This window comes from Erinaceus europaeus, chromosome 13 (genome assembly GCF_950295315.1).
Source record: "Erinaceus europaeus chromosome 13, mEriEur2.1, whole genome shotgun sequence".
NCBI classification, from domain to species: Eukaryota; Metazoa; Chordata; class Mammalia; order Eulipotyphla; family Erinaceidae; genus Erinaceus; species Erinaceus europaeus.
In genome coordinates this window covers 90,449,231-90,464,149 of record NC_080174.1, presented here as the reverse complement: position 1 = coordinate 90,464,149, position 14,919 = coordinate 90,449,231, and the positions used below count along the sequence as shown (strand labels likewise).

General features: G+C 42.4%; 2 protein-coding genes across 2 annotated transcripts in view; both read right to left on the bottom strand.

Moving 5' to 3' along the window:
• LOC103125919 (zinc finger protein 14-like) overlaps positions 1–14,919 on the bottom strand; it is a 241,505-nt gene that overhangs the window by 50,057 nt on the left and 176,529 nt on the right. The gene's annotated exons all lie outside the window — the stretch shown is intronic.
• The window catches only part of LOC103128154 (zinc finger protein 709-like), a 245,165-nt gene continuing 242,919 nt past the window's right edge, over positions 12,674–14,919 (bottom strand). The window contains exons 6-7 of the mRNA XM_060204958.1: positions 13,734–14,157; positions 12,674–13,496 (exon numbers count right to left, since the gene is read on the bottom strand). Of these exons, the coding sequence (XP_060060941.1) occupies positions 12,674–13,496; positions 13,734–14,157 (1,247 nt within the window). The remainder of the gene's footprint in view (positions 13,497–13,733; positions 14,158–14,919) is intronic.

Here is a 14,919-nt window from a genome sequence, read left to right as displayed (position 1 = left end):
TATGACCCACATAGTCAATGACTGCCACCTCTCCAGATTCAAAGGAGGTCTCGAAACTTTACATCAGGCTCAACCTGACGCTGTTGACTGGATACGGAAGAAGGGCAAACGCTAGAAGAAGATGTTAGAGCTTTTCTGTTAGTAAGAGCACCATGCTTTCACAAAGTCTCTACCAAAGCTTGTGTGTGTGTGTTAATTAGGTAAAGATATCCTTTTTAAATATGTTCATTTGCTTAGCCTTTCTTGTTTAAAGATCAAATTTGGAGTCTTTGGGTTAATTACAAGTACTAATGACTGAAAGTCAAATGAAACCAAATTAAAGGCCAGCAATCAACTGGTAAGGTGCCTGCTTTGTGGTGAGAATGGAGCCTCACCCTCACCACACAGGGGGTACCTTCTGTGCAATGGTGTCTTTGCCTCTATCTGAAAAAAGAGCCGAGAACAGTCAAGTGGGAGGACTGAAAGAAAAAATTTTCCTTAAGTACCTTTTCATCTTTAAAACTGACAGTAAAAAACTAAGGTTAAAAATGTAACTTTAAGGCTATATTCTTACCAGACAGAGTTAAATGAAAAACGTTTTCAACGTAATTCTCATAAAGATAAAATTAACTTACATTTAAAGTCTGAGGTAAAAATTAGTTAAAAATCAATATATTTTAACTAAGGTTGTCTTAAAAAAAAACACCTTTGCACACCTAGGGTGTGTCTCCATCTTGAATGGGTGTAACAAAAGATTAAATAGACTTATTGATATGTAAAATTCTCAAATTCCTTCTCAATTAGAAATGTTAGATTGTGCTATGGTTATGCTAATGATTCTCATGCATGAGGCTTTTTTCTTTCCATGGTTCTTATGTTTACCTTTCCGCATTCTATTGTTTAAACTTTAAACAACCTTAAAATCATACTAAAAAAGACTTCCAATTGTAATAGTTATCAATTGTGATAAACTTCTAACCTGCTACAAGTTTTGTTTCATAGTAAGTAAATTGCAGCTGTCAAGTTCTCTACAGAAAAGTGGAATTTCAGCAGCTGACCTTCCTCATACAACGTCCCACCCCCTGGCATTCTTCTGTGGACATCTGCTTTGGACTCACACTTCTATGAGACTTACTGGTACACCTCTTGGACACTTTACACAAAACTAGCAGCTTCCCTTTATGCTGCTGGGTTTCTCAAAGACTGACTGCAGCCAGCTGCCTTGAGACTCTAAGCCTCACCCTCCCCCCATGCCAGAAAATGCCCATCAAGGCAAGTAACGCCCCCCAGAGGCAAAAAAAGGTCCCCCTCAGGCCTTCCCTTGGCAGCACACTGGTTTTTGTTGCTCGCTTACATGTTCCTCCATGTTTGTGCCAGTTTCTTTTTTAAAAATGCCTGTATGATATAAGTTTCTGTTCACCCCACACTCCTGATACTATGCTCAATTAGTTAAAAAGAAAAGGGAGAATTGTTGCTATGTTTCACATTGGTTTGGTCTCGCTCTCCCCCCGCCAGGAGAGTTGGTTTTGCCCCTGCTATTTTCCTGCGCCTTCTCCCTGCCCCTACTGACTTCTAGAGTTCTGGCCACAGCCAGCAGAGAGGGATGCAGGACAGATCTGTGTGGTGATTAGTTTTGAGAGTCCCTCTCTGCCGCTGGAGGAGAAAGACAGAAGAGCACATGTTGGCCCACTCATGTATAAAGATTAAACTGCATTCTCAGCTCAGCCGTGTGTCTCTGGTCGTCTCTGTTACCCGCCCGTGAAGCCAGCCAAGTTAAAACAACAAGCATAAGGATCCCAGTTTGAGTCCCCAGCTTCCCACCTGAAGGGGAGTAGCTTCACAAGCGGTGAAGCAGGTCTGCAGCTGTCTGTCTTTCTCTTCCCCTCTCTGTCTTACCCTATTCTCTCCATTTCTCTCTGTCCTATCCAACGACGACATCAATAACAACAGTAACTACAACAATAATAAAAAGACAAGGGTAACCAAAGGGAAAATAAATAAAATTTAAAAATATATTAAAAAAAAAAAAAAAAAAAAGGAAGAATCTCCTGTACACACACCTGCTTCCCAAATAAGGTCAAGTGGAATCTGAGTTCATAGTGACCACAAGCCATTTCTGCTCAAGAGTTTTTGCATGGTCACATTCTTCATAAAAACAGCCTTTTCAGGGCTGGTGGTGGCACACCTCGTTGAAAGCACATATTACAACCTGGGAGGAGCTCAGTTCCAGTCCCTGGTACCTACAGGCAGGGGAAAAGCTTTGCATATGGTGAAACAGTGTTTCAGGTGTCTCTCTCTGTCTTGATGATCCTGTCCCCTATCAAATCATTTATGGGTCTGGAACAAATACTTAACACTATTTATTTATTAAATAGTGTTAAATAATATTATTTATTAAATAAATAATATTTATTTAATAGTGTTTAATTTACTTTAATAGGATAGAGAAAACACAGAGAAGGGAGTAAAGAGGGCAAGACATTTGCAGCACTGTTTCACAACTTGCAACTTGATAATCAAAATTAAATACCATGAACAAGGACATGGGCAAAAGCCCCCAGTGTCCATATGCTGGACAAAAGCTTTCACAGACTGGGAGGCCATGCTGAAGGTGCTCTCTTTCCCTTACTACCACCTCCCAGTCAATTTCTCTCTGTCTTATCAAATAAAATAAAAGTATTTTAAATACAAAGTATAAAAAGAGAAGTTTAGAGGGAATATGTACTTTTCAACGATACAGATACAATTTATGCAAAAAAAAAAAAAAAGATTCACATATTCTAGCATCCATTATTATTCCACTGTTTTACATTCACTGGTCACTCCAGGACAACTTCCTTTCTAGGTCTGTAAAGTCTGATAAGAATTGTTTACCTAATGCCAGTGATTTTATATATGAAAAAACTGTTATCGATTTGAATACATCTAAACATTGTTGACATGAGTAAGTTCTCAGTCCCAACTAGATTTTTTCATGTATTAGAATTTAAGATAAAGGATCAAAGTACTTAATCATATACATTTACAGAATATTCAGAAGTATGGGTTCACTTGTTCTATCATGGAACTGTGATCCCTACAATTATTCAGATATATTCACTTATATATTAACACAAGATGGAGAGATACAGACAATAAAACAGAACATAACTCTAGCACCATGTAGTGCAGATTAGCCATTCAGTCTATACTTTAGGAAGCCTGTGAATGACTGTCTCAACTGCAAACATGTCTTTGGTGACTTGAGAATCAAATACCTCTTAATCATGGTCTAGAAGTTGGTACACTGATTAGAAACTGGACATTCTTTCATGGGGCCCAGAGTACAATCCCTGGCATCTCATGGACAGAGTGATACCCCTATTCTAACTATCCCCCATCTATAGTTTTGTAATTAGTAAATGATAAAACCTTAATGGCTTTGTGGGAGAACAACTGATAGGGTGCTCACGTTGCCATATAAAAAGACCAAGATTCTATATCCTACTTCTCACATGCATGGGGGGAGGGGACTCTTCACAAGTGGTGGAGCAGTTTTGGACATTTTCTCCCTTATTTATAATTTAAAGTTTGTAGAGGTAAAGGGAATTTGACAGGGAGAATGAAGTAGAAGGAAATTGGAATTGAACCTATAGCCCCTGGGGACTAAGAGCTCAAAGTCTGGTATGTCTTCTTAGTATAGGCAGATATTCTCATTAAAAGAAAATAAATATCAACTTAATTGATTATATATAAATAACAATTTCATATGACACAGAGATACCTCTACTTCACTTCCTACCTAACTTTCCTTATTAAATTCTCTTCACTTATATAAAACTCAAAAATATAAATAAGAAAGAAAATGGCCACTGGGTGTAATGAATTCATAATGAAACCAGTGATAAAAAAGAGATGGGCTAAAAAAAACACAGTTGGGTGGGGGTATAGCATAATGGTTATGCAAAGAGACTTTCATACCGGAGGCTCTCAAGTCTCAGGTTCAATCCCCCACACCACCATAAACCAGAGCTGAGCAGTGCTTTGGTTAAAAAAAAAAAAAAAAAAAAAAACCACAGTTATGATTATAAGTTTGTTAAAAATGAAACATCTCTAGCCATACGTAACTATTTATAAAATTAACATCGTTAGCATAATGGTTATGCAAACAGATTCTCATGCCTGAGGCTCCAGAGTCCCAGGTTCAACCCCCGGCACCACCATAAGCCAAAGCTGAACAGTGCTCTGGTTAAAAAATAAATAAAAAAATAAGAAAAAAAAAAACCAACATCATTATGGAAGCATGGAAATTATACTATTTAGAGTGATCATACCACATTAGGCTTCTTTGTAGGGTCAGTGTCCAAAAAAAAAAGTTAAAAATGCAAGAATATTATACAAATAAAATAAGTATTATCAGGTGCAGGGCAGTGGTGCATCTGGTTATGTGTTCATATCACGATGACACAGGGCCTAGGTTTGAGACCTGCTTCCCTCCTGAGTGGAGGACACTTCATGAGCAGTGAACAAGCCTGCAGGTCCTGGTCTCCTATCAAATAAAATGGAAAGGCAAAATGGCTTTCTGCAGCAGTGGACTCAAACTTCTCACAATGAGTTCAAGATATAATGTTGTTAAAATTTCTGAGGCTCTTGCCGGGCCGGCTAGCTTCACGGTGGTGAACAGAGACGTGGAGACAACGGCTGGGCAGGGCAGCTGTATTTCTTTATTCAGGAACAACGATTCACAAACTAAGACAAACTAATCACCAAACAGAACTCTGCTGTCTCTTTGCGGCGGCGCAAGCACTCTCTCTTTTACTCTGGAACTCAGGAACCCTCTCCCTTACTCTCGAACTCAGAAACTCTCGCACTCTCGAACTCCAGAACTCAGGAACTCTGTCTCTCTGGCACTCTCTCTTACTCTGTAACCCTGAAACTCTCGAACTCAGGAACTCTGGCACTCTCGAACTCAGGAACCCTCTCTCTTACTCTCGAACTCTGAAACTCTCGCACTCTCGCACTCTCGAACTCAGGAACTCAGGAACTCTGTCACTGGGGAACTCAAGAACTCTCGGACTCCGGAACCCTCTCCCAGGGTCCCTTGGGGCGGGGCCAAGCAGGCCCGCGAAATTAACAGGACTCATCCAATTCTCTTGGAGGGGGAGGGCTAGAACAAGCCAATGTAAAGCATACGACAATATAACCCTGGTGGCTGAAAAAAAAAAAAAGGGGACGCCAAGAAGAACTGTTACCTAGTATAATCTACATCCTCCTCAATTTCTCGCTATAATAGGAAGTAAAATATAATGTATAAATACAAAAAGATGCTATGGGGAGGAGGTAACTGTGGTGGAAAGTCTGAGACAGTGACAGGGTCTTATGTCCCTTAAGAGTGGGAGGGAATAGGGTGGGGGTATAGCACAATGGTTATGCAAAGAGACTTTCAGGCCTGAGGCTTTCAAGTCCCAGATTCAATCCCCATACCACCATAAGCCAGAGCTGAGCAGTGCTCTGATATATTAAAAAAAAAAAAAAAAAAGAGTGGGAGGGAGTTAACTCCACTTGGAAAGCTGGATAAACAGGCTCCAGCAGAACAGATTTAGTCTGGGAGACCCACCTGTGAACAAATTTAATTTCCACCTGTGAACAAAGTCAATTTCTATGCTTTCATCAGTGGGACTTTATTCCTTTATATTATATTTTTAAGGAATAAAAAGGCAGAAAGATGTGTGGTCCAAGAGGTGGCACAGTGGATAAAGCATTGGACTCTCAAGCATGAGGTCCTGAATTCAATCCCTGGCAACACATTTACCAGAGTGATGTCTGGTACTTTCTGTCTCTCCTATCTTTCTATCTTCTTACTTTATTTATAAGTAAATAAAGTAATTTTAAAAAAAGGCAGAGATACCCCAACACTAAAGTTGCCTGTCGTGTGATGGGGCTCTGTTGTATCAGTTCCTAATCATTTTATTTCTTTACTTCTTTTTTTTTTTAACCGGAGCACAGTACAGCTCTGGCTTATGGTGGTGCAAGGGGATTGAACCTGGGACTCTGGAGCCTGAGGCATGAGAGTCTGTTTGCATAACCATTAGGTTCTCTACCCTCCGCCCTAATCATTTTGTTTCTACCAGCACAATTCCGGAGCCTAAACGATGACCAAACCTCTCTGATGCCGAGGCCTGGCCCCGACCGGCGGCACGGCAGCACGTGAGGCGCCGCAGAGTCGCTGTACAGGATCCTGCAGCGGGACTAGCTGCAGCAGGCCAGTCCCGCCCGGTCGCAGACACGCAGCTGGGGGCCACCTGCAGCCGCACAACCGCGCAGGCGACGCGCGCAGTCGGGAACCGCAGCCCCGCGTGGGCGCAGACGCGCTCGCGGTCCGCCCGCGGCCAAGGCCAGAGGCCTCCACGCTCAGCGCCGCTCCCCGCGGCGGGTCCGCGCCCCCGGTAGCCCGCCGGAGACTGGCCGTAACACCCTACGCCCGCCCCAGCGGCTCAGGCCGCGCCCCCGCGGGCCCCGCACCTCCCCGCACCTCCCCGCAGCTCCGCGGGCCCCAAAACGGGGCGAGGGGAAGCGAGACCCAGACCAGCACAGAGGCGGCGCAGAATGGCCAGAGGCGAGGCTGGCGCACCTCCCCGACACACGCAGAGCCCCAGGTCTTTAAGGCCGGTCACGCGGAGGCCTCCCCCGGCTCCCGCCGCCACCCGACACCCACCAGCTGCGACTGACCTGAGCGGTGCAACCCACGCGCACTCCGGACTGGCAGCTGCAGCAAATCGAACCTGCCGCTCAGCCGCGGCGTGCGCAAGGCTACTGGCGCCGCTTGGCCTGACGGGAGCTGTAGTCCACCTCGCCATCAGCTGCGGGAGAAGAGCCCTGTGAACTACAAGTCCCAGCAGCCGGTGCACCTGACTTAAGCTGACACTCCGGAAACAGATGTCTCTGCCCTGGAGCCCAGTGCTGCCTCTCTAGCCTGGTGGTCTGGGGTCGGCTACTTGTGGTTATTTAAGGAGCTGCAAGCTCTAGATAATGAATGAGTGAGCTGTTCTGGCCTTGATGGTGACTTAATGAGAACAATCTAAGCTGTTTGCTTTTTTAATTAATTTGATTTGTATTTATTTAGCATAGAGAAAGAGCAATTGAGAGTGGGGGCCGGTGATGGCGCACCTGGTTGAGTGCACATGTTACAGGCATGAGACTGAAATTATCTTCATTTATTTCTTGAATAGAGACAGCCAGAAATCAAGAGGGAAGGGGAGATAGGGAAGGAGGGAGACAGAGAGACACCTGCAGCCCTGCTTTACCACTTGCAAAGCTTTCTCCCTGCAGGTGGGGCCCGGCAGCTCGACACTGGGTCCTTGCACTGTGACGTGTGCACTCAGCTAGGTGCACCACCACCCAGTCTCCTGTACTGCTGGTAGGAATGTCAACTGGTCCAACCTCTGTGGAGAACAGTCTGGAGAACTCTCAGAAGGCTAGAAATGGACCTACCCTATGAGCCTGCAACATCTCTCCTGGGGATATATCCTAAGAAACCCAAAAACCACCCATCCAAAAAGATCTGTGTACACATATGTTCTTAGCAGCACAGTTTGTAATAGCCAAAACCTGGAAGCAACCCAGGTGTCCAACAACAGATGAGTGGCTGAGCAAGTTGTGGTCTATATACACAATGGAATACTACTCAGTTATAAAAATGGTGACTTAACCATTTTCAGGAGATTTTGGATGGACCTTGAAATATTCATGTTAAGTGAAATAAGTCAGAAACAGAAGGATGAATATGGGGTGATCTCACTCTCAGGGGAGGTTGAAAAACAAGATCAGAAAAGAAAACACAAGTAGAACCAGAACTGGAATTGGCATAATGCACCAAAGTAAAAGTCTCTGGGGTGGGGGTGTGGGGGGAGAATACAGATCCAAGAAGGATGACAGAGGACCTAGTGGGGATTGTGTTGTTATATGGAAAATTTAGAAATGTTATGCATGCACAAATTATTGTATTTGGTGTTGAATGTAAAACACTAATTCCACAATAAATAAACTCCACACAACTCCCACCCCCAGATCTCCATATCCCATCCCCACCCTTGACAGCTTCCCTATTCTTTATCCCTCGGTAAGTATAGACCCAGGGTCATTAAGGGGGTGCAGAAGGTGGAATGTCTGGCTTCTGGAATTGCTTCCCCACTCATCATGGACATTGACAGGTCGATCCATACTTCCAGCCTGTCTCTCTCTTTCCCGACTGGGGCAGGAGTCTGGGGATGTGGGGATCCAGGACGCACCAGTAGGGTCATTTACCCAGGGAAGACTGGTTGGCATTATGGTAGCACTTGTTTTGATTTTGAAGGGCTTAGCTCTGATCTGTCCATTTGCCTTCATACCAACAGTGGCAATAATGTTACTGGATGTTTGGACCTCCAAAGGATACTTTATGCCTTGCCTCGTGTTCCTCTAATAATAGAGATCAAGGTGAATCACACTTCTTTTCTTCAAGCAACATATATTATCATTGAATGGAAAGTTAAGGGATGCACGTTCCCTAATGGAATTGAGACTGTTTCTGAAAACCCCCACCTGTCCTAATCTGCGAGACTACCAGGAACAATACCCAACAGCCTCCTTGGCCATTGTGCAGAGCCACAAATGCTATTTACTGGACTAAAGACAATTATCACTTGGGTATCCTGAATACAAAAGAAGACGTGAACGACCTGGGAAGCGGTGGATTGGGGATGACTGAAGGACTATGGGGGGGGGGGGGTCAAGGGTGGTAAGCTCCAGTCCTAAGTTTGGAGATTGGCCCTGGCTATGACAAAAGACAATGAAACAAGGCCTGATAATGTCGCTGGGGAAAGTGACAATGTTATGATCTCAAAGGCAGGGATAGACCAAAAATCCCAGATCTACAAGGGCCTGCATGCCCTTCCACTGGGGACTTGTGTCAGGAAATGTTTCTATTACCAAAGAGGGCAGCCATTGGAATGTGACAAGTAAGGACTGCTCTATTTCTTTTTTTTAAATTTATGTTTATTTAAGAAAGGAGACATTAACAAAACCTTAGAATAAGAGGGGGTACAGTTCCATATCCCATTCCCTCCCTGGTAGCCTTCCCATTCTCTATCTTTCTGGGAGTATGGATCCAGGGTCGTTGTGGGTTCCACAGAGGGTGGAAGGTCTGGCTTCTGTAATTGCTTCCCTGCTGAACATGGGCGTTGACTGGTTAGCTAAGAATGTTAGTCTCGCTTTAGGAACCCAAGAAAACAAAGATAAAAACTTAGAAGGCAGGCTTAACGTTTTATGGGATACTGTTCAAGTAATTGGTGACCAAGTATAAGCACTAAAAGAGGGACCCTGCAATGCCATGCTGACTTTAAATGGATCTGTATTACTAACCATACCTACAATGCCACTAAATATCCCTGGGACAGAATCATGTTACAGGGATATGGCATGATGCAAACACCAGTTTGGATAGTCTCGAGTAAAGAAATAAATGATACTGAGTAAAAAAATAAATGATAAAGTAAAAGTAAAGAAATAAATGATAAAGGCCCCTAAGCTGGCGGAGAATGATCTTGGGGTTGACCTGGTGGGTAGTTTAAATCAATTGGTTCAACCCTCTCAACTCTGGCACATGTTAATAGGTTTATCAGTCTACTCATGCTTCTAATGATTATGTTGTGCCTCCCTTTATTCCTCCGTTTGGTTGTTCAGCAGCTGCAAAATCTCTGGGCACAAGTGCATGCCCTTCAATTACATCCACAAAGTAAACTTCATTTTTAAATAATAAAAAAGGGGAGATGTAGAGGACCATAAAAAGGCAAGTTTCCTTCAGGCCCTTGATAAACAAGGCTGCCAGGAGAAAGCATGGGCAAGAACACCATGGCCTTTGGTTGAACCCGCAACTTCCCCAGTTATGCTGCAAACATTAGCAGAACATTCTGACTTGACCTTGGATTTCCTGGCTGCTGAATAAATATATAGTTCATAAATACCAGGTGCTGCCTGAACTTGTTACCGCTTGCCTATTGTTTAGCTGGTGATGTGAAATATATATATATATATATATATATATATATATATATATATATATATATGCCTCAAACAAAATAAAGTTGTTGTGTCTATGGCACAGACCTCCCTACCCCTCAGCACTCATTCCTCATGTCAGGACTCCAGTTCGACTTTACCCCATGCAGGACGTGGTAGCAAGATTGTGGGGTCAGGCAAGCCCTAATTTTCTGGAGACTCCCACACCCCAAAACTTTTGAAAAAATACTTATTACCTTTTGTTGCCCTTGTTTTTTATTGTTGTAGTTACTATTGTTGTGGTCATCATTGTTGGATAGGACAGAGAGAAATGGAGAGAGGGGATGAGATAGACATCTGCAGACTTGCTTCACTACCTGTGAAGCAACTCCCTTGCAGGTTGGAAGCCAGGGGGTTTAATCGGGATCCTTACACTGGTCCTTGCGCTTTATGCCACGTGCGCTTAACCCGCTGCAATACCACCTGACTCCCATGAAACTTCATATTTTTATTTATAAAAAAGTAAAAAAAACTGGAAAAGCCGTAAGAAAAAATCCACACAATCCCCACCCCCAGATCTCCATACCCCAGCCCCTCCCTTGACAGCTTCCCTATTCTTTATCCCTCTGGGAGTATGGACCCAGGGTCATTATGGGGTGCAGAAGGTGAAATGTCTGGCTTCTGGAATTGCTTCTCCGCTCAACATGGACATTGACAGGTCAATCCATACTCCCAGCCTCTCTCTTTCCCGAGTGGGGAAGGGCTCTGAGAATGTGGGACTCCAGGACACATTGGTGGGGTCATTTACCCAAGGAAGACCAGTTGGCATTATGGTAGAATCTAAACCTGGTGGCTGTAAGTAGAGTTGACATATAGAGCCAAATTAATTGTTGACTAATCATGAACCTAAAGGCTGGAATAGTGCAGGTGAAGATTTGGGGGTCTCTGTTTTGTAGAGTTAGTAGGCCTATTTTTGTTATATTCCAAAGGGCCCATGATTATACTAGTTTCTTTTTTTTAAGAGCCTGACATATGATATGCAGATGGACCCAAGTTATTGTTTGAGATATCATGGCTGGAAAAGGGGCTAAAAAGCTAGATTAGGGAAGAGGGCAGCTTCCAAAAATGGGAAAGGTGTGTAAATACCATCAGCTATAAACCCCATTAATTTGATCTGGGCCCCAGATTCAAAACAATTTTGAACTGAAACCATGTGTCTGGGGCACGTTAGGGGTTAGTGATTGAGCATAGCAGTTATACAACAAAAGGGAAAAAATGGCTTCCAAGAGCAGTGGATTCCTAGTGCAGTCACTGAGCCCCAACAATAACCCTGGAAGCAAAAGAAAAAAGAGACGAGAATGGAGCTATGTTCTAAGGAGGTACGTGTTATGCCCAGATTTTTAAATCCTATTCCCAAAGAGAGGCCAGAATCACATGTAAAAGCAAAGATCCTTTATTGGAGCAAGCTTAAGCATGGGCTACATGCACTTCCCAATAGTGGCATATGAGGCAGATTAATTTTATACACATCAGGAGGAGGTAGCTGGGGGGGTCACCTAAATTTCAGACCTGTTTGTCAGGGAATTTGATCCCAGTCCCTAGCAGTTTTTGTCAGTTAAGCAAATTTTGGGTTTTGGGGCTATTATGACCTCAATTTACAAAACAACTGATGATAGGTAGAAATGCCGAGACTAGTTTTTCAAGGGTAAAGTGCTGCTGTACTGCAGCAGTTGGATTACGAGGTTTTTCTTGGTTGCCTTAAGACAATATGGAGTAATAGTGGCCCTTAGTAAGTCTTTGATAGCATGTAGGGTAGCAACAATCATGGTTGTAGACAGTGAACATTTGTTTTTATAATTAGGTCCCTATTGCCTGAACTTGCTTGGTCAACTGAACTTATCTTAACTAAGAAATTTTAGGGAGTGTGGAGTGGGGACCATGAAGCCAAAGGAGTTAGAGAGTAAAAGGTTCATTCAGGGAAGTAATATGTGTGCTTCAATAAAGTCAGGACTTTGAAATGAAAGGAAAATGTAAGATGAGACTTAAGAGTAAGAGTAGGCTTATATGTCATCAATTCAGTGACATATGTCATCAATTCAGTGATAAAATTATGGTGGGAGGTAGTGCAGTGGATGAAAATCAGACACTTAATATATAAGGTTCTGAATTCAAGCCATTGTACACCTGGTTGAATGCAAACATTGTACTGTGCAAGGACCAGGGTTTGAGTCCCCGATCCCCACGTGCAGGAAGAAAGCTTCAGGAGTGGTGAGCAGTGCTGCAGGTATCTCTCTCTCTTTCCCACACTCTCACTTTCTGGCCACCTTTATGGAATAAATAAAATTAGATATAAACAAATAATACTTTGGCAGTCAGGCGGAAGGGAAGCAGGTTAAGCTCGAACAGGGACCCTTAAACCTATCCGTGCACTTTGTGCCATGTGCGCTTAACCCACTCTGCTGCCACCCAACTCCCTCTAATGTGATTTCTTTCATGTTTCCGAAGACTACCTGAACAACTGAAATGTTTTACTACATTCATAGGGTACATTTTACTACATTACTAAATGTTTTACTACATTCATATGAATGTTTATATTCATAGGGTCTCTCCACTGTGAATTCTTTCATGTCTCTGAAGATCACTGGAAAACATGAAACTTTTACTACATACTTTACATTTATGGGGTTTCTCTACTGTGAATTCTTTCATGTCTCCAAAGATTACCATACCAGCTGAATGTTTTACTACATAGTTTACATTCATAGGGTTTCTCTCCACTGTGAATTCTTTCATGTGTCTGAAGACTACTGGAATAACTGAATGCTTTACCACATTGTTTACATTCATAGTGTTTCTCTCCACTGTGAATTCGTTCATGTGTCCGAAGATTACCACCACAACTGAATGTTTTACTACATAGTTTACACTCAAAGGGTTTCTCTCCACTGTGAATTTTTTCATGTCTCCGAAGATTACTGGAAGAACTGAATGTTTTACTACACTGTTTACATTCATAGGGTTTCTCTCCACTGTGAGTTCTTTCATGTGCCCAAAGACTACTGGAACAAATGAATCTTTTACTACATTGTTTACATTGATAGAGTTTCTCTCCACTGTGAGATCTTTCATGTTGCCGAAGATGACTGGATTGCCTGAATGTTTTACTACATAGTTTACATTCATAGGGTTTCTCTCCACTGTGAGATCTTTCATGTGTCCGAAGAGCACTGGAACAACTGAATGTTTTACTACACTGTTTACACTCATAGGGTTTCTCTCCACTGTGAATTCTTTCATGTTTCTGAAGACTACCAGAAAAACTGAATGTTTTATTACATAGTTTACATTCATAGGGTTTCTCTCCACTGTGAATTTTTTCATGTCTCTGAAGACTACCAGTACAACTGAATCTTTTACTACACTGTTTACACTCATAGGGTTTCTCTCCACTATGAGTTTGTTCATGTTGCCGAAGATAACTGGATCCTACGAATGTCTTACTACATAGTTTACATTTATAGGGTTTAAATCCACTGTGAGTTCGTTCATGCTCCAGAAGATGCCTGGGTTGCCTGAATGTTTTACTACATAGTTTACATTCATAGGGTTTCTCTCCACTGTGAATTCTTTCATGTGTCCGAAGATGACTGGATTGCCCAAATGTTTTATTACACTGTTTACATTCATAGGGTTTCGCTCCACTGTGAGTTCTTTCATGTGTTTGAAGATGACAGGACCTCCTGAATGTTTTACTACATAGTTTACATTCATAGGGTTTCTCTCCACTGTGAAATCTTTCATGTTGCCGAAGATGACTGGATAGCCTGAATTTTGTACTACACTGTTTACATTCATAGGGTTTCTCACCACTGTGAATTCTTTCATGTGTCCGAAGACTACTGGACTGCCTGAATGTTTTACTACATAGTTCACATTTATAGGGTTTCACTCCACTGTGAATTCTTTCATGTATCCGAAGATTACGGGAACAACTGAATATTTTACTACATAGTTTACATTTATAGGGTTTCTCTCCACTGTGAATTCTTTCATGTGTCCGAAAACTTTTGGAACAACTGAATGTTTTACTACATAGTTTACATTTATAGGGTTTCTCTCCAGTGTGAATTCTTTCATGTTGTTGAAGATGAATAGAATAAGAAAATAATTTGTTGTATACTTCACATTCTTGAGATTTTCTACCATTCTGACTGTTTTTTCCCTTACGGATTTTCATGGCTGTATGACTGTAATATAATGAATAATTGACATTTTAATGCATAAAACTGTAATTGCATCTATTATTGAGATGCAGGATATTATTTTACTTAGCCACAAAATCAGACATTAATAGCAGATTTCACTAAAAAACGTATACTGAATAAAATCAAATATTCAAAACTGTAAAAAGATCTTGAGGGTGTTAGGTGGTAGTGCAGTGGATTAGGCTCACACATAAAAGTGCTAGGACCAGTTAAGATCTCGGTTCAAGCCCCCAGATCTCCACCTTGCAGGGGAGTCACTTTACAAGCATTGACGCAGTTCTGTGTCTTTCTGTCTCTCTTCCTATCTCCCCATTCTCTCTCAATTTCTCTGTCTCTATCAATTAACAACAAAAATTTTTTAAAAGATTTCAAAATTGAAGTTAAAAATTGGTAAAAAAAAAAAAAAAAAGGGGGGGGCTGGTCTTGGGAGTCAGGCGGTAGCACAACGGGATGAGCACACATGGCACCAAATCTAAGGACAGGTTTATGGGTCCCAGTTTGAGTCCCTCGCTCCCCACCTGCAGGTGAGTCTCATCACAGGTGGTAAAGCAGGTCTTCAGGTGTCTATCTTTCTCTCCCATTCTCTATTTCTCTCTGTCCTGTCCAAAATCAATGACAGGAGTTCGGTGGTAGCACAGCGGGTTAAGCGCACATGACG